The sequence below is a fragment of the Nerophis lumbriciformis genome, linkage group LG06 (assembly GCF_033978685.3).
Source record: "Nerophis lumbriciformis linkage group LG06, RoL_Nlum_v2.1, whole genome shotgun sequence".
In the NCBI taxonomy this organism is placed as follows: Eukaryota; Metazoa; Chordata; class Actinopteri; order Syngnathiformes; family Syngnathidae; genus Nerophis; species Nerophis lumbriciformis.
This window is the reverse complement of record NC_084553.2, coordinates 826,271-852,992: the sequence shown is the minus strand read 5'-3', so window position 1 is coordinate 852,992 and position 26,722 is coordinate 826,271. Positions and strand designations below refer to the sequence as shown.

Genomic DNA, 26,722 nt, shown 5'->3' with positions numbered 1-26,722 from the left:
CCTTAGCATGCTTCAAAACTCACCAAATTTTACACACACACACACATCAGTAATATACGGCAAAACTTTTTATCAAAAAACCAAACCCCAAAACTCAAAATTGCGCTCTAGCGCCCCCTAGAAAGAAAACTGCTTATAACTCCCAGTACGAATGTTGTAGAGACATGAAACAAAAACCTCTATGTAGGTCTCACTTAGACCTACTTTTCATTAATTAATTTCCTCGGGCAAAAATCAACAGGAAGTTGGCAATTCCCCCTTCAAGACAAAAAAAAGTACTAAAAACAGTAACTTTTGCCTCTTTGGGCTGTATTTTCACCCTCTTAACATGCTTCAAAACTCACCAAACTGAACACACACATCAGGACTGGCAAAAATTGCGATCTAATAAAAAAACCTAACACCAAATCTCAAAATTGCGCTCTAGCGCAATTTTTGAATAAAACGCAGAAAAAAACTGCTCCTCGGAAGAAAAAAATGACAAAACTGCCTGTAACTCCCACTGGGAAGGTTGGAGAGACATGAAATAAAAACCTCTATGTAGGTCTTACTTAGTCCTACTTTTCATTAATTAATTTCCTCGGGCAAAAATCAACAGGAAGTTGGCAATTCCCCTTTCAAGACAAAAAAAGTACTAAAAACAGTAACTTTTGCCTCTTTGAGCTGTATTTTCACCCTCTTAACATGCTTCAAAACTCACCAAACTGAACACACACATCAGGACTGGCAAAAATTGTGATCTAATAAAAAAACCTAACACCAAATCTCAAAATTGCGCTCTAGCGCAATTTTTGAATAAAACGCAGAAAAAAACTGCTCCTCGGAAGAAAAAAATTACAAAACTGCCTGTAACTCCCACTGGGAAGATCGGAGAGACATGAAACAAAAACCTCTATGTAGGTCTCACTTAGACCTACATTTCATATATTGACAACCCCCCGCAAAAATCAACAGGAAGTTTGCAATTTCCCCTTCAAAACAAATTTTTTTTATAAACCGGTCACTTCTCTTCAAACATTATCTCCTCTGAGCGCGTTTGTCGTATCAGCTTCAAAATAACACAGGAGAGAGATTGAACCCTTCCAAATAAAAGTTAAAAGTAACTGCTCCGGTTTTGATTTTATGAGCCTTCAAAGAACCGCTGCGCTGATGCTGCTGCGCTGCTGTTTTTTTAAGATGGCTGCTTAAAAGCAGGAAGCACCAACGTGCCCACACAATGCAGACAAGGTAGGTACACTAGACAAAAGTATTGGGACACTTCAGACTAAAACTTGACAAAAGTATTGGGACACTTAGGACTAGCACCTGCCAAATACGCGGGCCCGACCAATGCTGCTTGCAGCTTTAATTATTATTATTGCTCATACTTCAAACTTTATTATTCTTGTTCCGCATACATTTATCTTACACTTAATGCGAGACGAACCGGCCAACGAACCCCCACATATGTTACACCCTCGGAAAGGGGCTGTTCGCGCCGATGGCGGTACTTTAAATTGGGACCATTTCGTGTCGCCATGGAAACGCTATTCACAAATAAACGGGAAAAATGGCTCGCTAGAAAATTTTATAATGCCGGATATTAAAAGCCTTGTTCCGAGCCTTCAGCATTGCACGTACCTCACTGTTCATCCAGGGTTTCTCCTTGGCCCGTGTGGGGAAGTTCTTGATCACACTGACATCCTCCATGCACTTCTGAATGTATGCGGACACAGACTCTGCATACTCCTCTACACATGTGTGGTGATTTTTGGTGGCGGCTGCCTTGAACATGTCCCAGTCTGTGCTTTCGAAGTAGTCTTGTAATGCTGACATTGCTCACTCTGGCCAGGTCCTCACCTGCTTCACTGTAGCTTGCTTCCTGATCAGCAGGGACTTGTATGCAGGAATTAGCATCACAGATAGATGGTTTGTGGGGGCGTGGTGCAGCTTTATACGCGTGCTTAATATTGCTGTACACCATGTCCAGCGTGCTGCCACCCCTGGTTGCAAAATTCACATATTGATGGAAATGAGGGAACACAGTTTTCATGTTAGCTTGGTTAAAGTCCCCTGCCACGATGAAAACTCCCTCTGGATGTGTAGATTGCAGTTCATACATGAAACAGTGAAAATAATGCACACATGAAAGTTATGGAATTTCCATCTGATTTGATCTGCTTTTTTGTGTTTTGACCAGGGAAACCAACATTCCGCTCATCGCCCTGGGTCTGAAGGAGACCAAAGAAGTCGACTTTTCGATGCCTTTCAAGGTGCGAACACGCACACATACATTTTTATTTTTTTAAACTTCAGTCTCTAGATCAACTTCAGATCTATCTGTCCATTAGTTTAGATGTTTTTAGTATTTTTTCCAATATTTTTTTAAATTTGTGTTTTGTGCCCTTTTTGGTAAATGGTAAATAGGTTGTACTTGTATAGCGCTTTTCTACCTTTTAAGGAACTCAAAGCGCTTTGACACTATTTCCACATTCACCCATTCACACACAAACATTCACACACTGATGGCGGGAGCTGCCATGCACGGCACTAACCAGCACCCATCAGGAGCAAGGGTGAAGTGTCTTGCTCAAGAAGGTGGGGATTGAACCAGTAACCCTCAGATTGCTGGCACGGTCACTCTCCCAACTTCGCCACGCCGTCCCCCATCAAAGAAAACTTTTTAACAAAATTTTTATGGCAAACATAAAATTTGCAATATTTTCACCCAACAAATCAAAGTGTAATATATGATGTGAAGTAATTGGATCCTTGAATATGTCAATAATTCATCAAAACATTGATTTTGATTCATTATTATTTTTTGAGCAATGACTGTTTTTAAATAAAAAAATCCCACTAAAATTCTCAAGGATCCAAAAGTAAGAAGTCCCTAAAGGGACATGGGGAATTTTTTTTTTTTTTTTTAGACAAGTTTCTTGTGCGCACGGGATACATGTCTAAAAAAATATATATATATATATATATATAATTTTTTTTTAAATTTTTTTTATAACTTTATATAAAATTATAAAAAAATAGGAGTCCCTAGGGGAATTTTTTTTTTTTTATACACAAGATTCTCGTGCGCACGAGATACATGTCTAAAAAAAAAAAAATATATATATATATATATATATATATATATTTTTTTATTTTTTATTTTTTTATTTTTTTTATAACTTTATAGAAAGTTATAAAAAAATTGGAGTCCCTAGGGGAATTTTTTTTTTATAGACAAGTTTCTCGTGCGCACGAGATACATGTCTAAAAAAATAAATAAATAAATATTATTGCAAAAAATGTTTTTCCCCATGTCCTTCAAGGGGCTCCGTACAAAAGGGCCCCTTTCATATGTGGTCAAATAAGTTACACGGTATTTTTTTTTTTTTTTTTTACTTTCATTGCTTTTTTTATACGATTATACACATAAAAAACCTCATTTTTTATGGTCAACATACAAAACATGCAACATTTTCCCCAAAAAATATTTTTAAGTGTAATATTTGATGTGAAGTCATTGGAACCTTCAATAGGCCAATAATTCATAACAACATTGATTTTGATTCGTTATTATTTTTTAAGTAATGACAGTTTTAAGAAAAAAATCCCACAAAAATGATTGGGCATTCAAGTGTTAAAAAATAAGTCATACATTCTTCTTTTTGTTTTAAACTTAAGTCTCTAGATCAACTTAAAATCTATTTGTCCATTAGTTAAGATGTTTTAGTATTTTTTTCAATGTTTCTATTTTATTTTTGTTTTGTTTTTTTGTGCCCTTTTTGTCAAAGAAAACTTTAAAAAAAAAATTTTTTGGACAAACACATAAAATGTGCGATATTTTCCCCAAAACATTTTCAAAGTGTAATATATGATGTGAAGTAATTGGATCCTTGAATATGTCGATAATTCATAACAACATTGATTTTGATTCGTTATTATTTTTTAAGTAATGACAGTTTTAAGAAAAAAATCCCACAAAAATGATTGGGCATTCAAGTGTTAAAAAATAAGTCATACATTCTTCTTTTTGTTTTAAACTTAAGTCTCTAGATCGACTTCAGATCTATTTGTCCATTAGTTAAGATGTTTTTAGTATTTTTTTCAATGTTTTTATTTTATTTTTGTTTTGTTTTTTTGTGCCCTTTTTGTCAAAGAAAACTTAAAAAAAAAAATTTTTGACAAACACATAAAATGTGCGATATTTTCCCCAAAACATTTTCAAAGTGTAATATATGATGTGAAGTAATTGGATCCTTGAATATGTCGATAATTCATCAAAACATTGATTTTGATTCATTATTATTTTTTGAGCAATGACCGTTTAAAAAAAAAAAAAAAAAAAAAAATCCCACTAAAATTTTTAAGGATTCAAAAGGGCCCCTTTCATATGTGGTAAAAATACATTTTAAATTTTTTTACTTTCATTGCTTAATTTTTAATATGAACTTCAGATCTACCAGTGGATTATACGTTTTTGTTATGTGTTTGTTTGTTTTATGCACTATTTGTCATAGAAAAGCTCATTTTTTTTATGGCCGACATACAAAACATGCAACATTCTCCCCAAAAATATTTGAAAGTGTAATATTTGATGCGAAGTAATTGTAACCTTGAATAAGTCAATAATTCATAACAACATTGATTTTGATTCGTTATTATTTTTTAAGTAATGACAGCTTTAAGAAAAAAATCCCACAAAAATGATTGGGCATTCAAGTGTTAAAAAATAAGTCATACATTCTTCTTTTTGTTTTAAACTTAAGTCTCTAGGTAAACTTCAGATCTATTTGTCCATTAGTTAAGATGTTTTTAGTATTTTTTTCAATGTTTTTATTTTATTTTTGTTTTGTTTTTTTGTGCCCTTTTTGTCAAAGAAAACTTTAAAAAAAATGTTTTTTTGACAAACACATAAAATGTGCGATATTTTCCCCAAAACATTTTCAAAGTGTAATATATGATGTGAAGTAATTGGATCCTTGAATATGTCGATAATTCAGCAAAACATTGATTTTGATTCATTATTATTTTTTGAGCAATGACCGTTTAAAAAAAAAAAAAAAAAAAAAAATCCCACTAAAATTTTTAAGGATTCAAAAGGGCCCCTTTCATATGTGGTAAAAATACATTTTAAATTTTTTTACTTTCATTGCTTAATTTTTAAAATGAACTTCAGATCTCCCAGTGGATTATACGTTTTTGTTATGTGTTTGTTTGTTTTATGCACTATTTGTCATAGAAAAGCTCATTTTTTACGGCCGACATACAAAACATGCAACATTCTCCCCAAAAATATTTGAAAGTGTAATATTTGATGTGAAGTAATTGGATCCTTGAATATGTCGATAATTCATCAAAACATTGATTTTGATTCGTTATTATTTTTTAAGTAATGACAGTTTTAAGAAAAAAAATCCCACAAAAATGATTGGGCATTCAAGTGTTAAAAAATAAGTCATACATTCTTCTTTTTGTTTTAAACTTAAGTCTCTAGATAAACGTCAGATCTATTTGTCCATTAGTTAAGATGTTTTTAGTATTTTTTTTCAATGTTTTTATTTTATTTTTGTTTTGTTTCTTTGTGCCCTTTTTGTCAAAGAAAACTTTTAAAAAAAATGTTTTTTTGACAAACACATAAAATGTGCGATATTTTCCCCAAAACATTTTCAAAGTGTAATATATGATGTGAAGTAATTGGATCCTTGAATATGTCGATAATTCATCAAAACATTTTTTTTGATTCATTATTATTTTTTGAGCAATGACTGTTTTTAAATTAAAAAATCCCACTAAAATTCTCAAGGATCCAAAAGTAAGGAGTCCCTAAAGGGACTTGGGGGAAAACATGTTTTAATTTTTTTTAGACAAGTTTCTCGTGCGCACGAGATACATGTCTAAAAAAAATATATATATATATATATATATATATATATATATATATATATATATATATATATATACATTTTTTTATTTTTTTATAACTTTATAGAAAGTTTCTCGTGCGCACGAGATACATGTCTAAAAAAAAAAAAATTAATACATAAATATTATTACAACATTTTTTTCCCCCATGTCCCTTAAGGGGCTCCGTACAAAAGGGCCCCTTTCATATGTGGTAAAAATAAGTTACACAGTATTTTTTTTATTATTTTTTTTACTTTCATTGCTTTTTTAAATAAACTTTATACACATAAAAAACCTCATTTTTTATGGTCAACATACAAAACATGCAACATTTCCCCCCAAAAATATTTTTAAGTGTAATATTTGATGTGAAGTCATTGGAACCTTCAATAGGCCAATAATTCATAACAACATTGATTTTGATTCGTTATTATTTTTTAAGTAATGACAGTTTTAAGAAAAAAAATCCCACAAAAATGATTGGGCATTCAAGTGTTAAAAAATAAGTCATACATTCTTCTTTTTGTTTTAAACTTAAGTCTCTAGATAAACGTCAGATCTATTTGTCCATTAGTTAAGATGTTTTTAGTATTTTTTTCAATGTTTTTATTTTATTTTTATTTTTGTTTTTTTGTGCCTTTTTTGTCAAAGAAAACTTTAAAAAAAATGTTTTTTTTGACAAACACATAAAATGTGCGATATTTTCCCCAAAACATTTTCAAAGTGTAATATATGATGTGAAGTAATTGGATCCTTGAATATGTCGATAATTCATCAAAACATTGATTTTGATTCATTATTATTTTTTGAGCAATGACTGTTTTTAAATTAAAAAATCCCACTAAAATTCTCAAGGATCCAAAAGTAAGGAGTCCCTAAAGGGACTTGGGGGAAAACATTTTTTTAATTTATTTTTTTAGACAAGTTTCTCGTGCGCACGAGATACATGTCTAAAAAATATATATATATATATAAATTTTTTTTATTTTTTTTTATAACTTTATAGAAAGTTTCTCGTGCGTACGAGATACATGTCTAAAAAAAAAAAATTAATAAATAAATATTATTACAACATTTTTTTCCCCCCATGTCCCTTAAGGGGCTCCGTACAAAAGGGCCCCTTTCATATGTGGTAAAAAAATAAGTTACACAGTATTTTATTTTATTTTTTATTTTTTTTACTTTCATTGCTTTTTTAAATAAACTTTATACACATAAAAAACCTCATTTTTTATGGTCAACATACAAAACATGCAACATTTTCTCCAAAAAATATTTTTAAGTGTAATATTTGATGTGAAGTCATTGGAACCTTCAATAGGCCAATAATTCATAACAACATTGATTTTGATTCGTTATTATTTTTTAAGTAATGACAGTTTTAAGAAAAAAATCCCACAAAAATGATTGGGCATTCAAGTGTTAAAAAATAAGTCATACATTCTTCTTTTTGTTTTAAACTTAAGTCTCTAGATCAACTTAAAATCTATTTGTCCATTAGTTAAGATGTTTTTAGTATTTTTTTCAATGTTTTTATTTTATTATTTTATTATTATTTTTTTAAGAAAACTTAAAAAACTTAAAAACTTAAAAAACTTTAAAAAAAAAATTTTTTTTAACAAACATAAAATGTGCGATATTTTCCCTCAAAACATTTTCAAAGTGTAATATATGATGTGAAGTAATTGGATCCTTGAATATGTCGATAATTCATCAAAACATTGATTTTGATTCATTATTATTTTTTGAGCAATGACCGTTTTAAAAAAAAAAAAAAAAAATCCCACTAAAATTCTCAAGGATTCATATGTGGTAAAAATACATTTTAAATTTAAATTGTTTTTACTTTCATTGCTTAATTTTTAAAATGAACTTCAGATCTCCCAGTGGATTATACGTTTTTGTTATGTGTTTGTTTGTTTTATGCACTATTTGTCATAGAAAAGCTCATTTTTTTATGGCCGACATACAAAACATGCAACATTCTCCCCAAAAATATTTGAAAGTGTAATATTTGATGTGAAGTCATTGTAATCTTTAATAAGTCAATAATTCATAACAACATTGATTTTGATTCGTTATTATTTTTTAAGTAATGACAGTTTTAAGAAAAAAATCCCACAAAAATGATTGGGCATTCAATTCAAGTGTTAAAAAATAAGTCATACATTATTCTTTTTTTTTTTAAACTTAAGTCTCTAGATAAAAGTCAGATCTATTTGTCCATTAGTTAAGATGTTTTTAGCATTTTTTTCAATGTTTTTATTTTATTTATTTATTTATTTTTTGTGCCCTTTTTGTCAAAGAAAACTTTTAAAAAAATGTTTTTTTGACAAACACATAAAATGTGCGATATTTTCCCCAAAACATTTTCAAAGTGTAATATATGATGTGAAGTAATTGTAACCTTCAATAGGCCAATAATTCATAACAACATTTATTTTGATTCGTTATTATTTTTTAAGTAATGACAGTTTTAAGAAAAAAATCCCACAAAAATGATTGGGCATTCAAGTGTTAAAAAATAAGTCAGACATTCTTCTTTTTGTTTTAAACTTAAGTCTCTAGATCAACTTCAGATCTATTTGTCCATTAGTTAAGATGTTTTTAATATTTTTTTCAATGTTTTTATTTTATTTTTGTTTTGTTTTTTTGTGCCTTTTTTGTCAAAGAAAACTTAAAAAAAAATTTTTTTTTGACAAACACATAAAATGTGCGATATTTTCCCCAAAACATTTTCAAAGTGTAATATATGATGTGAAGTAATTGGATCCTTGAATATGTCAATAATTCATCAAAACATTGATTTTGATTCATTATTATTTTTTGAGCAATGACTGTTTTTAAATTAAAAAATCCCACTAAAATTCTCAAGGATCCAAAAGTAAGGAGTCCCTAAAGGGACATGGGGGAAAACTTTTATTTTTTTATTTTTTTTATTTTTTTAGACAAGTTTCTCGTGCGCACGAGATACATGTCTAAAAAAAATAAAATAAAATAAATAAATATTATTACAACATTTTTTTTCCCTCATGTCCCTTAAGGGGCTCCGTACAAAAGGGCCCCTTTCATATGTGGTAAAAATAAGTTACACAGTATTTTTTTTTTTTTTTTTTTTTACTTTCATTGCTTTTTTAAATAAACTTTATACACATAAAAAAACTCATTTTTTATGGTCAACATACAAAACATGCAACATTTTCCCCAAAAATATTTGAAAGTGTAATATTTGATGTGAAGTCATTGTAATCTTTAATAAGTCAATAATTCATAACAACATTGATTTTGATTCGTTATTATTTTTTAAGTAATGACAGTTTTAAGAAAAAAATCCCACAAAAATGATTGGGCATTCAATTCAAGTGTTAAAAAATAAGTCATACATTATTCTTTTTTTTTTTAAACTTAAGTCTCTAGATAAAAGTCAGATCTATTTGTCCATTAGTTAAGATGTTTTTAGCATTTTTTTCAATGTTTTTATTTTATTTATTTATTTATTTTTTGTGCCCTTTTTGTCAAAGAAAACTTTTAAAAAAATGTTTTTTTGACAAACACATAAAATGTGCGATATTTTCCCCAAAACATTTTCAAAGTGTAATATATGATGTGAAGTAATTGTAACCTTCAATAGGCCAATAATTCATAACAACATTTATTTTGATTCATTATTATTTTTTAAGTAATGACAGTTTTAAGAAAAAAATCCCACAAAAATGATTGGGCATTCAAGTGTTAAAAAATAAGTCAGACATTCTTCTTTTTGTTTTAAACTTAAGTCTCTAGATCAACTTCAGATCTATTTGTCCATTAGTTACCGGTAAGATGTTTTTAATATTTTTTTCAATGTTTTTATTTTATTTTTGTTTTGTTTTTTTGTGCCTTTTTTGTCAAAGAAAACTTAAAAAAATTTTTTTTTTTGACAAACACATAAAATGTGCGATATTTTCCCCAAAACATTTTCAAAGTGTAATATATGATGTGAAGTAATTGGATCCTTGAATATGTCAATAATTCATCAAAACATTGATTTTGATTCATTATTATTTTTTGAGCAATGACTGTTTTTAAATTAAAAAATCCCACTAAAATTCTCAAGGATCCAAAAGTAAGGAGTCCCTAAAGGGACATGGGGGAAAACTTTTATTTTTTTATTTTTTTTATTTTTTTAGACAAGTTTCTCGTGCGCACGAGATACATGTCTAAAAAAAATAAAATAAAATAAATAAATATTATTACAACATTTTTTTTCCCTCATGTCCCTTAAGGGGCTCCGTACAAAAGGGCCCCTTTCATACGTGGTAAAAATAAGTTACACAGTATTTTTTTTTTTTTTTTTTTTTACTTTCATTGCTTTTTTAAATAAACTTTATACACATAAAAAAACTCATTTTTTATGGTCAACATACAAAACATGCAACATTTTCCCCAAAAAATATTTTATTTTTGTTTAGTTTCTTTGTGCCCTTTTTGTCAAAGAAAACTTTAAAAAAAAAAAAATGTTTGACAAAAAATGTGCGATATTTTCCCCAAAACATTTTCAAAGTGTAATATATGATGTGAAGTAATTGGATCCTTGAATATGTCGATAATTCATCAAAACATTGATTTTGATTCATTATTATTTTTTGAGCAATGACCGTTTAAAAAAAAAAAAAAAAAAAAAAATCCCACTAAAATTCTCAAGGATTCAATGTGGTAAAAACACATTTTAAATTTTAAATTGTTTTACTTTCATTGCTTAATTTTTAAAATGAACTTCAGATCTCCCAGTGGATTATACGTTTTTGTTATGTGTTTGTTTGTTTTATGCACTATTTGTCATAGAAAAGCTCATTTTTTTTATGGCCGACATACAAAACATGCAACATTCTCCCCAAAAATATTTGAAAGTGTAATATTTGATGTGAAGTAATTGTAACCTTGAATAAGTCAATAATTCATAACAACATTGATTTTGATTCGTTATTATTTTTGGAGAAATTACTGTTTGAAAAACAACTTTTTCCTGTTAGATTTCACCAGTTTGCTCTATTATTGCACCTTTTAAGTATTTTCTTTTAGAATGTGTATCTGGGTCAACTAGTTGCCATTTGTTCACAATAAAGACGATACATGGTCCATCCATCCATCCATTTTCTTCCGCTTATCCGAGGTCGGGTCGCGGGGGCAGCAGCCTAAGCAGAGAAGCCCAGACTTCCCTCTCCCCAGCCACTTCGTCCAGCTCCTCCCGGGGGACCCCGAGGCGTTCCCAGGCCAGCCGGGAGACATAGTCTTCCCAACGTGTCCTGGGTCTTCCCCGTGGCCTCCTACCGGTCGGACGTGCCCTAAACACCTCCCTAGGGAGGCGTTCGGGTGGCATCCTGACCAGATGCCCGAACCACCTCATCTGGCTCCTCTCCATGTGGAGGAGCAGCGGCTTTACTTTGAGCTCCCCCCGGATGACAGAGCTTCTCACCCTATCTCTAAGGGAGAGCCCCGCCACCCGGCGGAGGAAACTCATTTTGGCCGCTTGTACCCGTGATCTTGTCCTTTCGGTCATAACCCAAAGCTCATGACCATAGGTGAGAATGGGAACGTAGATCGACCGGTAAATTGAGAGCTTTGCCTTCCGGCTCAGCTCCTTCTTCACCACGACGGATCGATACAGCGTCCGCATTACTGAAGATGCCGCACCGATCCGCCTGTCGATCTCACCATCCACTCTTCCCTCACTCGTGAACAAGACTCCGAGGTACTTGAACTCCTCCACTTGGGGCAGGGTCTCCTCCCCAACCCGGAGATGGCACTCCACCCTTTTCCCGGGCGAGAACCATGGACTCGGACTCGGAGGTGCTGATTCTCATCCCAGTCGCTTCACACTCGGCTGCGAACCGATCCAGCGAGAGCTGAAGATCCTGGCCAGATGAAGCCATCAGGACCACATCATCTGCAGAAAGCAGAGACCTAATCCTGCAGCCACCAAACCAGATCCCCTCAACGCCTTGACTGCGCCTAGAAATTCTGTCCATAAAGGTTCAGAACAGAATGGGTGACAAAGGGCAGCCTTGGCGGAGTCCAACCCTCACTGGAAACGTGTCCGACTTACTGCCGGCAATGCGGACCAAGCTCTGACACTGATCGTACAGGGAGCGGACCGCCAAAATCAGACAGTCCGATACCCCATACTCTCTGAGCACTCCCCACAGGACCTCGGTGGCAAGGCCCCGGGGGTGGATGAGATCCGCCCGGAGTTCCTTAAGGCTCTGGATGCTGTGGGGCTGTCTTGGTTGACAAGACTCTGCAACATCGCGTGGACATCGGGGGCGGTACCTCTGGATTGGCAGACCGGGGTGGTGGTTCCTCTCTTTAAGAAGGGGAACCGGAGGGTGTGTTCTAACTATCGTGGGATCACACTCCTCAGCCTTCCCGGTAAGGTCTATTCAGGTGTACTGGAGAGGAGGCTACGCCGGATAGTCCAACCTCGGATTCAGGAGGAACAGTGTGGTTTTGGTCCTGGTCGTGGAACTGTGGACCAGCTCTATACTCTGGGCAGGGTCCTTGAGGGTGCATGGGAGTTTGCCCAACCAGTCTACATGTGTTTTGTGGACTTGGAGAAGGCATTCGACCGTGTCCCTCGGGAAGTCCTGTGGGGAGTGCTCAGAGAGTATGGGGTATCGGACTGTCTGATTTTGGCGATACATGGTGATATTGATACTCACCATGGCGTACAATTATTCCAAGGTGTTTGTCCACACCTGCGTGTTAATGACAGGTGTCTGCTGGGCGCCGACTTGACATTTATTGTTGGCGTCGCTGTCACGGTTACGGAAAGCGCCGATGCCAGCAAGAAGTGATATTTAATCGTCTTTCTTCCCGACAGGATTACATCGTTCTGCATTACAACCAAGATGGCAGCAGCTTCGAGAACGAGATCGCCGACCTGATGGACCTGCGGCAGGTTGGTGGCGTCCATGGTCCGCCTCACCATATTTGGACAAGTCTTTCCTTTTGATGCGTTTGATCTGCCGTGTGACGTGCAGGCCTGCAGGACGCCAAGTCGCACGGAGGTGGGGGTGGAGCTTCTGGCCAAGTACTTCAACCATCTTCCTCTGATGGAGAGTCGCTTCTTCTCGCCCACACATCACAGTGGCCTCTTCTTCACCTGGTAATGCTCCTCACTGCACTTTTATATTCTTCTTCTTCTTCTGGTCTCTTCTTCACCCGGTACTGGACTTCTCACTTGCCTAGTTTTCACACCCTAGAGCAGGGGTCGGCAACCTGCGGCTCCCGGGATTAATAATGTCCGATTTACACCCTTACAATAATAATAATAAGGGCGTGCCATGATGGTACAGCATTTAGTGCCCTCTACAATCTGTATGAACAGCGTGCCAGCCCAGCCTTTTGTTGTATGCATCTTCTACTTGCACACGTAAGTGACAGCAAGGCATACTTGGTCAACAGCCACACAGGTTACACTGACAGTGGCCATATAAAACAACTTTAACACTTTTACTAATAATGCGCCACACTTTGAACCAAAACCAAACAAGAATGTATTTGCCATATTTGTGTAAATTGACTCTTTTTTTTACAACAAATTACTGTAAATTGGCTTTTTACACCAAATTAATGAAAATTCGCTTTTTACACCAAATTAGACTAAATTGGCTTTTCACACCTAATTTGTGTAAATTGACTTTTTAAACCAAATTTGTGTAAATTTACTTTTTACACCAAATTACTCTAAATTGGCTTTTTACACCAAATTAATGAAAATTAGCTTTTTACACCAAATTTCTGTAAATTGGCTTTTTACACCAAATTTGTGTAAATTGACTTTTTTTTTTTTACATCAAATTTGTGTAAATTTACTTTTTTCACCAAATTTCAGTAAATGGGCTTTTTTCACCATATTTGTGTCAATTGACTCTTTTTTTACACCAAATTTGTGTAAATTGGCTTTTTACACCAAATTAATGTCAATTGGCTTTTTACCTCAATTTAGTGTAAATTGGCTTTTTACACCACATTAGTGTGAATTGGCTTTTTACACTAAATTTGTATAAATTTGCGTTTTACACCAAATTTCTGTAAATTCACTTTTTTCACCAAATTTCTGTAAATTGACTTTTTACACCAAATTTCTGTAAATTGACTTTTTTCACCATATTTGTGTAAATTGACTTTTTTTTTTTACACAACATTTGTGTAAATTGGCTTTTTACACCAAATTTGTATAAATTTGCGTTTTACAACAAATAACTGTAAATTGGCTTTTTACACCAAATGAATGAAAATTAGCTTTTTACACCAAATTAGACTAAATTGGCTTTTTAAACCAAATTTGTTTAAATTTACTTTTTACACCAAATTTCTGTAAATTCACTTTTTTCACCAAATTTCTGTAAATTGACTTTTTACACCTAATTTGTGTAAATTGACTTTTTTTTTTACATCAAATTTGTGTAAATTGACTTTTTTCACCAAATTTCTGTAAATTGTATTTTTTCACCATATTTGTGTAAATTGACTCTTTTTTTTTTACACCAAATTTGTGTAAATTGGCTTTTTACACCAAATTTGTATAAATTTGCGTTTTACAACAAATTACTGTAAATTGGCTTTTTACACCAAATTAATGAAAATGAGCTTTTTACACCAAATTAGACTAAATTGACTTTTTAAACCAAATTTGTGTAAATTTACTTTTTACACCAAATTACTCTAAATTTACTTTTCACACCAAATTACTCTAAATTGGCTTTTTACACCAAATGTTGGCAAATTGGCTTTCTACCCCAAATTTCTGTAAATTGGCTTTTTACACCAAATTTCTGTAAATTCACTTTTTTCACCAAATTTCTGTAAATTCACTTTTTACACCTAATTTGTGTAAATTGACTTTTTTTTTTTTACATCAAATTTGTGTAAATTTACTTTTTTCACCAAATTCCAGTAAATTGGCTTTTTTCACCATATTTGTGTCAATTGACTCTTTTTTTACACCAAATTTGTGTAAATTGGCTTTTTACACCAAATTTGTATAAATTTGCGTTTTACAACAAATTACTGTAAATTGGCTTTTTACACCAAATTAATGAAAATGAGCTTTTTACACCAAATTAGACTAAATTGACTTTTTAAACCAAATTTGTGTAAATTTACTTTTTACACCAAATTACTCTAAATTTACTTTTCACACCAAATTACTCTAAATTGGCTTTTTACACCAAATGTTGGCAAATTGGCTTTCTACCCCAAATTTCTGTAAATTGGCTTTTTACACCAAATTTCTGTAAATTCACTTTTTTCACCAAATTTCTGTAAATTGACTTTTTACACCTAATTTGTGTAAATTGACTTTTTTTTTTACATCAAATTTGTGTAAATTTACTTTTTTCACCAAATTCCAGTAAATTGGCTTTTTTCACCATATTTGTGTCAATTGACTCTTTTTTTACACCAAATTTGTGTAAATTGGCTTTTTACACCAAATTTGTATAAATTTGCGTTTTACAACAAATTACTGTAAATTGGCTTTTTACACCAAATTAATGAAAATGAGCTTTTTACACCAAATTAGACTAAATTGACTTTTTAAACCAAATTTGTGTAAATTTACTTTTTACACCAAATTACTCTAAATTTACTTTTCACACCAAATTACTCTAAATTGGCTTTTTACACCAAATGTTGGCATATTGGCTTTCTACCCCAAATTTCTGTAAATTGGCTTTTTACACCAAATTTCTGTAAATTGGCTTTTAAAACCAAATTTGTGTAGATTGACTTTTTAAACCAAATTTGTGTAAATTAACTTTTTACACCAAATGTGTGTAAATTGACTTTTTACACCAAATTTCTGTAAATTGAAAAACACTTTTACTGCAAAATTTTGGCGACTGAGCTGCTACTTTTTTTTTACCGTAAAATCTACGTTGCCTGTTTTCACAGTGCGTTACTGTAAATGGAAAATGGCACCACTGATGAAATCTTGTGTAGAGTGCAGCCTTGCCAACATGCCATCCATGATGGAAAGAGGTCTTTATGAATATGTTTTACGTTTGGGGGCCAATCGGAATGACACGACGGCCGCCCCTGCTTACGGCGCATCGGGTTATAAGGCGCAGTGTTGGTCGTAGAACAATTGAAAGGATTTTAGTCCAAAAAACTGAGAAGTGAAGCGTGTGTGGTGTCCCCGCAGGTACGACTCCTTCACAGGTGTTCCCGTGTGCCAACAAAACCTGTCCCTGGAAAAGGCCAGCATCCTCTTCAACATTGCCGCCCTCTACTCCCAAATGGGCACCCGCAGCGACCGGCAGACTTGGCCGGGCCTGAAGGAGGCCATCACCGCCTTCCAGATGTCCGCAGGTACTCGCTGGCGCGGGGTCCGGCTCAGGACCGCGGCTCTTACTGACCGGCAGCTCTCGTGCAGGCATCCTGAACCACCTGAAGGAGACCTTCACGCACACGCCCAGCTACGACATGAGCCCCGCCATGCTGGCCATGCTCATCCGCATCATGCTGGCTCAGGCCCAGGAGTGTCTCTTCGAGCAGCTGGCTCTGCCCGGCGTCCGCAACGAGGTCCTCACGCTGCTCAGGATGGCCCAGGAGGCCGCCAAGGTGAGTACGGGGGGGGGGGGGCGTGGCCACCTCCGACCACACACACACTCCATGCTCCTCTTTTTTCACCTGGCCAGGTGTCGGAGACCTACGACCACGTCCACCAGTCCATGATCCAGACGCCGGTCAAAGACAACGTGCCCTTCTTCTGGTCCACCATGTCTCAAGTCAAGACCAACCACTACCGCTCCATGGCGCACTACTTTGTGGCCTCCGCCCTCCTGGACCACCACGGTGAGACACACAAATATGTTTACTTCTATAGCCCTGAATCACCAGTGTCTCAAAGGGCTGCACGAGCCACAACGACACAAGTTACACTTTCAAACTTTTCAGACCAGTACAAGTCGACCCTGGTTTTTACGTACGAGAGCGCCACAAACAGGTCTCGCAGAATCCAGTCCCCAATCAAGAAATTCCACTCAGTCTGCATTCTTTTTTTTTTTTTTTTTTTTTTTACAATGCAAAATAATCTTCCGAGGGCCCAAAGAAAGTTGCAGGTGACAGCACTTTGATAAAGAAGGCGAGAAGCACAATTGAAAATTGGAGTCTTGAGTTAAAAAGTCAAAATAATAACTTGATTTAACTTTTATATTTCACGTTGTTTTCTGCGTATCAAACTACCGTATTTTCCGCACCGGTGTATATAAGCCACACCCACTAAATTTTAGAATAAAAAACATATTTTTATATACGTTGGGAAATGAGTTATTTACACGGAAATATTTTACAAGTGTTCATTTGCATACTTTGTTTCCAAACAGGGCAGTAAAACGGCGTATCAAACAAAACAGAAGTCATCGTCATACCCCCCCATTAGCTGCGCAAGCTAGCTCTCCAATCAGCTAAACCGACTCAATAACTCCACGGTGACATTTTGGTGAATTTACGAAACTGAAACAATACAAAATGAACGCCGTTGTCAGTCGATAATACTAATAATACACTTGTTAGCATATTAGCTTGATTACATTACGATAGCATGTATAAATATGCATGAAAAACACTCCTACAGACTTCACACATGAGATGGTTTAGTAGGTAAGAATTGTTTTAGTTATATTGTAAAACTTACTTACGTCGCTTGGGGTTGATGAACGAAAAATTCATACGAGTAGAACCGCTATGGATGGCTAAAGGACAGAAGGGCTAAATGGAGCAGTGAGCAAACAATAACAGACTTTTTTATTTTACAAGTGTTCATTTACATACTTTCTTTCCAAACAGGGCAGTAAAACGGCGTATCAAACAAAACAGAAGTCATCGTCATACCCCCCCCATTAGCTGCGCAAGCTAGCTCTCCAATCAGCTAAACAGACTCAATAACTCCACGGTGACGTTTTTGGTGAATTTACGAAACTGAAACGATACAAAATGAACGCCGTTGTCAGTCGATAATACTAATACATTGTTGATTGTCATGTCGTGTTCGGATGTACATTGTCTTTGCTCCACAGTAAGTCTTTGCTGTCGTCCAGCATTCTGTTTTTGTTTACTTTGTAGCCAGTTCAGTTTTAGTTTCGTTCTGCATAGCCTTCCCTAAGCTTCAATGCCTTTTCTTAAAGGCACTCACCTTTTTGTTTATTTTAGGTTAAAGCATTAGATACCTTTTTACACTTGTAAACGTGCTAGCATATTAGCTTGATTACATTACGATAGCATGTATAAATATGCATGAAAAACACTCCTACAGACTTCACACATGAGATGGTTTAGTAAGTAAGAATTGTTTTAGTTATATTATAAAACTTACTTACGTCGCTTGGGTTGATGAACGAAGAATTCATACGAGTAGAACCGTTATGGATGGCTAAAAGACAGAAGGGCTAAATGGAGCAGTGAGCAAACAATAACAGACTTTTTTAATTGTATTTGCTTCTTTTGGTTTTGAAACTATTTGCATCATGAAGAAAAATACATAAATAAGACGCGTCCTTTTGTAAGCCGCAGGGTTCAAAGCGTAGGGAAAAACATGACTTATAGTGCAGAATTTACGATATAATTAAATGTGTTTTGTTATTCTTTGTCACGGGACTTTTTGTTGTTGTTCGTTGAGTTTCAAGATTTTCACTTTGCCAAGCTATCGTGAGGCCGATCAAAGAGTCAAACAGGTTTTTAAACGGTGCGCTCCTGATTAGAAGACAAGTTCTTCTCTTAGATCTCAAATATGTTCGCTATTTGTTGCACTTTCGAGTCATTTTCCCTCCCATGACGTGTGACCTCACACGGTCTCTTTATGTCAAACTGTATGTGCTCTACATACAACACACAATGTGCTCTACATACAACACACAAACAATGTGCTCTACATACAACACACAAACAATGTGGTCTAGATACAACACACAAACAATGTGCTCTACATACAACACACAAACAATGTGATCTACATACAACACACAAACAATGTGGTCTACATACAACACACAAACAATGTGCTCTACATACAACACACAAACAATGTGATCTACATACAACACACAAACAATGTGGTGAAAAGTGTGTCTCTCTTTACTAGCTTCGTCGAAGCATGTTGCTTTTGTAGCCGTTTCAGCAGATTTGAATTGCTAGGATGGGATCTTTGATCCAAGACACAACTTGCATTTACCTAAAATGTTCTTTTCTTTGTGCTCGGCAAAAGAAAAGTAGTGAGAATATCTCCATGTTAAGAAACTCGGCTTCGGGCTTCGCCGTGGAGTTATTGAGTCTGTTTAGCTGACTGGAGAGCTAGTTTGTGAATCTAGCGGGTCCGTGAAGATGACTTCTGTTTTGTTTGATCGGCCGTTTTACTGCCGTGTTACAGACAATTAAGGTAAATAGCCTGCATGTCTTCTAGCGCACCCGCTGCTATGTCTCTATCAATGTTGTCCTGGCTAGCAGTGCCTCGTTAAAATCCAGCCGCTGTTGCTTAGGAGGTGAAAAGTGTGTCTCTCTTTACTAGCTTCGTCGAAGCATGTTGCTTTTGTAGCTGTTTCAGCAGATTTGAAGTGCTAGGATGGGATCTTTGATCCAAGACACAACTTGCATTTACCTAAAATGTTCCTTTCTTTGTGCTCGACAAAAGAAAAGTAGTGAGAATATCTCCATGTTAAGAACAGCAACGATAACCAGTGTTGGGTTAGTTACTGAAAACCATGTCTTCTAGCACACCCGCTGCAATGTCTCTATCAATGTTGTCCTGGCTAGCAGTGCCTCGTTAAAATCCAGCCGCTGTTGCTTAGGAGGTGAAAAGTGTGTCTCTCTTTACTAGCTTCGTCGAAGCATGTTGCTTTTGTAGCTGTTTCAGCAGATTTGAATTGCTAGGATGGGATCTTTGATCCAAGACACAACTTACATTTAACTAAAATGTTATTTTCTTTGTGCTCGACAAAAGAAAAGTAGTGAGAATATCTCCTTGTTAAGAACAGCAACGATAACCAGTGTTGGGTTAGTTACTGAAAACCAGTAACTAGTTACAGTTACTAGTTACTTTATTTCAAAAGTAACTCCGTTACTAACTCAGTTACTTACACCAAAAAGTAATGCGTTACTGTGAAAAGTAACTACCGGTATTTAGTTATATATATATATATATTTTTTTTTTTTTATTTTTTTTTTTAAAGGCCCCCTAAGCAATGTGCTCTACATACAACACACAAACAATGTGATCTACATACAACACACAAACAATGTGGTCTACATACAACACACAAACAATGTGGTCTACATACAACACACAAACAATGTGGTCTACATACAACACACAAACAATGTGGTGAAAAGTGTGTCTCTCTTTACTAGCTTCGTCGAAGCATGTTGCTTTTGTAGCTGTTTCAGCAGATTTGAATTGCTAGGATGGGATCTTTGATCCAAGACACAACTTGCATTTACCTAAAATGTTCTTTTCTTTGTGCTCGGCAAAAGAAAAGTAGTGAGAATATCTCCATGTTAAGAAACTCGGCTTCGCCATGACGTCTTGTTGGTAAACACAGACACGCCCTCTCCCACACACACACACACACACACACACACAACGTAAAATAACGCATCATGTAGTAACAGTAAATGAGTTACTGAATATAAAAAAATAACGCCTTAGATTACTAGTTACCGCCGAAAGTAACGGCGTTACAGTAAAGTAACACGTTAGTCCCAACACTGACGATAACAAACAATAACAACTGCGCATTCAGTGCACATTAAAAGGTAATTGACCAGGAAAAAACGCATGTTGTCCACTAGGTGGCGATAAAATGAAATTCCTTATTTAAACTCATGACGTCTGGTGGGCCAATTCGAAGACGCTCTCAGTGCTGCTGGAGTAATCGGCAAACCGGGTACCGTAACGTGACACTGTTCATTTGATATCAGCAAAAAAAACAAATATGGGGTTATAAGGTTTACCTGTGCAGGTGTACTTCCTGTAATGAAATCTACTGCATGGATGATTGATACTGATATGGATGTGAATACTCGAGCTGCTGGACTCCATCATGCTGTTACATAACAGCTATTTAGAGAGACACACACACACACACACACACACACTGTGGTGAAGGGAGTCTTGTTTCCGTGGAGTGAAGAGAGCTGGAGGAGTGAAAAGTTAGAAAAAGAGAGAGGGTTGGAGGTTTTTGTGTTCTTTCCCGCAGGAGACGATAAAGAGACTTTAGTTTCCTGAAAAGTGGTTGAGGTGGGAGGGCTCGCTGCTCTCATTATGGCATTCCTTAGCATGAAGCCTCACGTTACATCATCACATGACGGCGCAGAGGAGACACCCTTGACAAATAAACACTCCATTTGTATATGAGCACCCACCCATGAAAGTGTACATGTTGCCAAACCTCTGTTGACTTTCAAGTGTTCTTTGCAAAAAAATCATTTACAGCCTCCAGTTTCCACTGTCAACTCATTGATTTATTTCTATGAGGTGTGGATGTACAGTATTTCATCATCCTAGGGCCTTAAAGGGTCACAGTATGATGTTATACCACATTTGGAAAGCACAAATCTTTGTGAACGACACACTGGATAACATCTCGGAGAAGCTTTCCACTCTGCAAGGTGAAAAATATGATTAATTTGAGAGTCCCAAATGGACAATTGGAGAAGGCAAACCATTGTAATGTGTATGCTCGACTTAAAAGGGTAATTTTTTTTTATCAGACTTTTTTCTGCGTTTAAAACACTTCCTTGTGGTCTACGTCACTGTTTTTTTTTTTTTAACCTTTTTGACCTTGGGGCCCAATTTTTAGTAATGTTACTCCTAATTTTAATCCTAAATTACAGTGCTAAAATAAACACAAATCAATATTAATAAATATGTCAAATAAAAAAATCAAAAAAAATCTGTAAAATAAAAATGTATACAAAGAAATATATACAAATAAATGTATACTTCTAGTAATGTTACTCCTAAATTACAATGCTAAAATAAACACAAATCAATATTAATAAATATGTCAAATAAAAAAAATAAAAAAAATCTGTAAAATAAAAATGAATACAAAGAAATATATACTGTATATATATATGTGTATGTATGTATGTATATATATATATTTTATACATATATATATATATATATATATATATATATATATATATATATTCAATGTTGTTATGAATTATTGACATATTTAGGGTGCCAATTAGTTCACATTAAATATTCCAATTGGATTTTTTTGGGGGGGGGGATATTGGTGTTTTTACCATAAAAAACATGGAATGGCATAAAACATTAAAAAACCAACAAGAGATTAAAACGTTTTATACATGTATGTATATATATATATATATATATATATATATATATATATATATATATATATATATATATATATAAAACGTTTTAATCTCTTGTTGGTTTTTTAATGTTTTATGCCATTCCATGTTTTTTTTTGTTTATGTATATTTTATTCTTATGTATTTTTATTTGTTTATTTTTATTTTGTTACATTTATTAAATGTGTTTATTTTAGTTTTATTTTAATACATTTATTTTGTGTTTATTTATTTTCATTTTATTTTAATAAATGCATTTTTTTGTTTATTTATATTTTATTCTAATAAATGTATTTGTATTTTTTTTCTTTTCTTTTAATAAATGCATTTTTTTTTTTATTATTTATGTTTTATTTTAATAATTGTATGTTTATTAAAGACTAATAATATTTGGGCCCCGAGGTAGAAAAGGTGAAGAACCCCCTTCAAGTGCATTGGAGCATTATGTTCCAAAGGGGTCTCGCCCAGGATGTCATTGAGGGTTATATATATATATATATATATATATATATATATATATATATATATATGCATACATGTATAAAACGTTTTAATCTCTTGTTGGTTTTTAATGTTTTATGCCATTCCATGTTTTTTATGGTAAAAACACCAATATCCCTCCCCAAAAAATCAAATTGGAATATTTAATGTGAACTAATTGGCACCCTAAATATGTCAATAATTCATAAAAACATTGAATTGAATTCATTATTTAGGAAAGGCAATAAAACAATTAAAAAAAGAATCCCACTAAAATTCTCATAAAATTGTTAAAGTTTTTTTGTTTTGTTTTTGGCGCTTAAATCTCGAGATTTTTTTCTCTCCTCAAAGAAACTTTTGTTTTTTTATAACAAACACACAAAATACGCAAAAAATAGTTCAAACATATATTTCGCTGTGGAATTATTGGAGACTTAAATTTGTCAATAATTCATAACATTGATTTTTTAAATTGTTATTTTTGTGCAATGATAGTTTAAAAAAAGAACATAAAAATCCCTTTAAAATTCTTCATAAAAATGTTAGAAATAAGATTTTCGTACGCTTAAATCTCTTTTTTTTACTTTGTTAAAGAAAGCTTAGTTTTTGATGGCAAACACAAAATAAGTTGAAGAAATGAATAATATTTGAAGCACGATGTGGCGAGGGAGGACTGCAATGTGAGCAAAGCATGCTGGGAAATGAAGTATTGCTTGATGTGTGTCCAGTGGGTCCTGCCGATGATGAAGACCAGCAGGAGAAGACCTTGTCTCAGGTCTACGACCACCTCCCCGAGGGCCGCTCCCCTCTGGACATCCTGCATAGGAGGGCGGAGCGCGAGCGTGTCGGTGAGCGAGCGGAGCGCGCGGCCGCAGGAGACCGTCCGGCCCTCCTCAACCCTGCCGCCGTTTTGTCCCCGCAGGCAGAGCCCACATTGGGCGCGCCATCGCGGGCCACGAGGAGGCCCTGAGGATCTACTGCCTGTGCCACCATCTCAACAAGCTGGAGGTCCTGCAGGACATCCTGAGGGCCAGTCACCAGCGCTCGCTGCTCAAGTCCAGTGAACACGAGAGTGGGGAGGAGTTCAGCGACTACTTGACGGCGCCCGACATCATCGGTGAGTCCTGAACGCCTCGCCAAACCCTCAATGACATCCTGGGCGAGACCCCTTTGGAACATAATGCTCCAATGCACTTGAAGGGGGTTCTTCACCTTTTCTACCTCGGGGCCCAAATATTATTAGTCTTTAATAAACATACATTTATTAAAATAAAACATAAATAATAAAAAAAAAATGCATTTATTAAAAGAAAAGAAAAAAAATACAAATACATTTATTAGAATAAAATATAAATAAACAAAAAATTGCATTTATTAAAATAAAATGAAAATAAATAAACACAAAATAAATGTATTAAAATAAAACAAAAATAAACACATTTAATAAATGTAACAAAATAAAAATACATTAGAATAAAATATACATAAACAAAAAAAAATGCATTTATTAGAAATAAACACGTTAAAATAAGTACATCCAAATACATTTATTAGTATAAAATATAAATAAACCCAAAAAAATGCATTTATTAAGATAAAATAAAAAAAAATACAAATACATTTATTAGAATGAAATATAAATAAACAAAAAAATGCATTTATTAAAATAAATGAAAATAAATAAACACAAAATAAATGTATTAAAATAAAATTAAAATAAACACATTTAATAAATGTAACGAAATAAAAATAAACAAATAAAAATACATTAGAATAAAATGTACATAAACAAAAAAAATGCATTTATTAGAAATAAACACGTTAAAATAAATACATCCAAATACATGTATTAGTATAAAATATAAATAAACCCAAAAAAATGCATTTATTAAGATAAACTTTAAAAAAATACAAATACATTTATTAGAATAAAATATAAATTAACAAAAAAATGCATTTATTAAAATAAAATGAAAATAAATAAACACAAAATAAATGTATTAAAATAAAATTAAAATAAACACATTTAATAAATGTAATCAAATAAAAATAAACAAATAAAAATACATTAGAATGAAATATACATAAACCAAAAAAATGCATTTATTAAAAATAAACACGTTAAAATAAATACATCCAAATACATTTATTAGTATAAAATATAAATAAACCCCGAAAAATGCATTTATTAAGATAAAATTTAAAAAAATACAAATACATTTATTAGAATAAAATATAAATAAACAAAATAAATGCATTTATTAAAATAAAATGAAAATAAATAAACAAAATAAATGTATTAAAATTAAATTTAAATAAACACATTTAATAAATGTAACGAAATAAAAATAAACAAATAAAAATACATTAGAATAAAATATACATAAACAAAAAAAATGCATTTATTAGAAATAAACACGTTAAAATAAATACATCCAAATACATTTATTAGTATAAAATATAAATAAACCCAAAAAAATGCATTTATTAAGATAAAATTTAAAAAAATACAAGTACATTTATTAGAATAAAATATAAATAAACAAAAAAATGCATTTATTAAAATAAAATGAAAATAATTAAACACAAAATAAATGTATTAAAATAAAATTAAAATAAACACATTTAATAAATGTAACGAAATAAAAATAAACTAATAAAAATACATTAGAATACAATATACATATACAAAAAAATGCATTTATTAAAAATAAACACGTAAAAATAAATGTATTAAAATGAATAAATACAAATGCGTTTATTAGTATAAAACAAACACAAAAAAATGATTTTTTTTAAATAAAATTAAAAAAATACATTTATTAGAATAAAATATAAATAAACAAAAAAATGCATTTGTTAAAATAAAATGAAAATAAATAAACACAAAACAAATGTATTAAAATAAAATTAAAATAAACACATTTTATAAATGTAACGAAATAAAAATAAACAAATAAAAATACACTAGAATACAATATACATATACAAAAAAATGCATTTATTAAAAATAAACACGTAGAAATAAATGTATTAAAATGAATAAATACAAATACGTTTATTAGTATAAAACAAATAAACACAAAAAAATGAATTTTTTTAAATAAAATTCAAAAATACATTTATTAGAATAAAATATAAATAAACAAAAAAATGCATTTATTAAAATAAAATGAAAATAAATGAACACAAAATAAATGTATTAAAATAAAATTAAAATAAACACATTTAATAAATGTAACGAAATAAAAATAAACAAATAAAAATACATTAGAATGCAATATACATATACAAAAAAATGCATTTATTAAAAATAAACACGTAAAAATAAATGTATTAAAATGAATAAATACAAATACGTTTATTAGTATAAAACATAAATAAACACAAAAAAATGCATTTTTTAAAATAAAATTTAAAAAATACATTTATTAGAATAAAATATAAATAAACAAAAAAATGCATTTATTAAAATGAAAATAAATGAACACAAAATAAATGTATTAAAATAAAAATAAACACGTTTAATAAATGTAATCAAATAAAAAGAAACAAATAAAAATACATTAGAATAAAATATACATAAACAAAAAAAATGCATTTATTAGAAATAAACACGTTAAAATAAATGCATCCAAATACATTTATTAGTATAAAATATAAATAAACCCAAAAAAATGCATTTATTAAGATAAAATTAAAAACAATACAAATACATTTATTAGAATAAAATATAAATAAACAAAAAAATGCATTTATTAAAATAAAATGAAAATAAATAAACACAAAATAAATGTATTAAAATAAAATTAAAATAAACACATTTAATAAATGTAACGAAATAAAAATAAACAAATAAAAATACACTAGAATACAATATACATATACAAAAAAATGCATTTATTAGAAATAAACACGTTAAAATAAATACATCCAAATACATTTATTAGTATAAAATATAAATAAACCCCAAAAAATGCATTTATTAAGATAC

The 26,722-nt window shown here is 32.4% G+C and overlaps 1 protein-coding gene across 2 annotated transcripts in view; it reads left to right on the top strand.

Moving 5' to 3' along the window:
* LOC133608236 (rhophilin-2-like) overlaps positions 1–26,722 on the top strand; it is a 114,157-nt gene that overhangs the window by 61,945 nt on the left and 25,490 nt on the right. For both annotated transcript variants that reach the window (XM_061963441.1, XM_061963440.1), the window contains exons 4-11: positions 2,180–2,252; positions 12,743–12,820; positions 12,903–13,027; positions 16,070–16,236; positions 16,301–16,488; positions 16,566–16,722; positions 23,457–23,576; positions 23,651–23,845. In XM_061963441.1, coding sequence (XP_061819425.1) covers positions 2,180–2,252; positions 12,743–12,820; positions 12,903–13,027; positions 16,070–16,236; positions 16,301–16,488; positions 16,566–16,722; positions 23,457–23,576; positions 23,651–23,845 — 1,103 coding nt within the window. The remainder of the gene's footprint in view (positions 1–2,179; positions 2,253–12,742; positions 12,821–12,902; positions 13,028–16,069; positions 16,237–16,300; positions 16,489–16,565; positions 16,723–23,456; positions 23,577–23,650; positions 23,846–26,722) is intronic.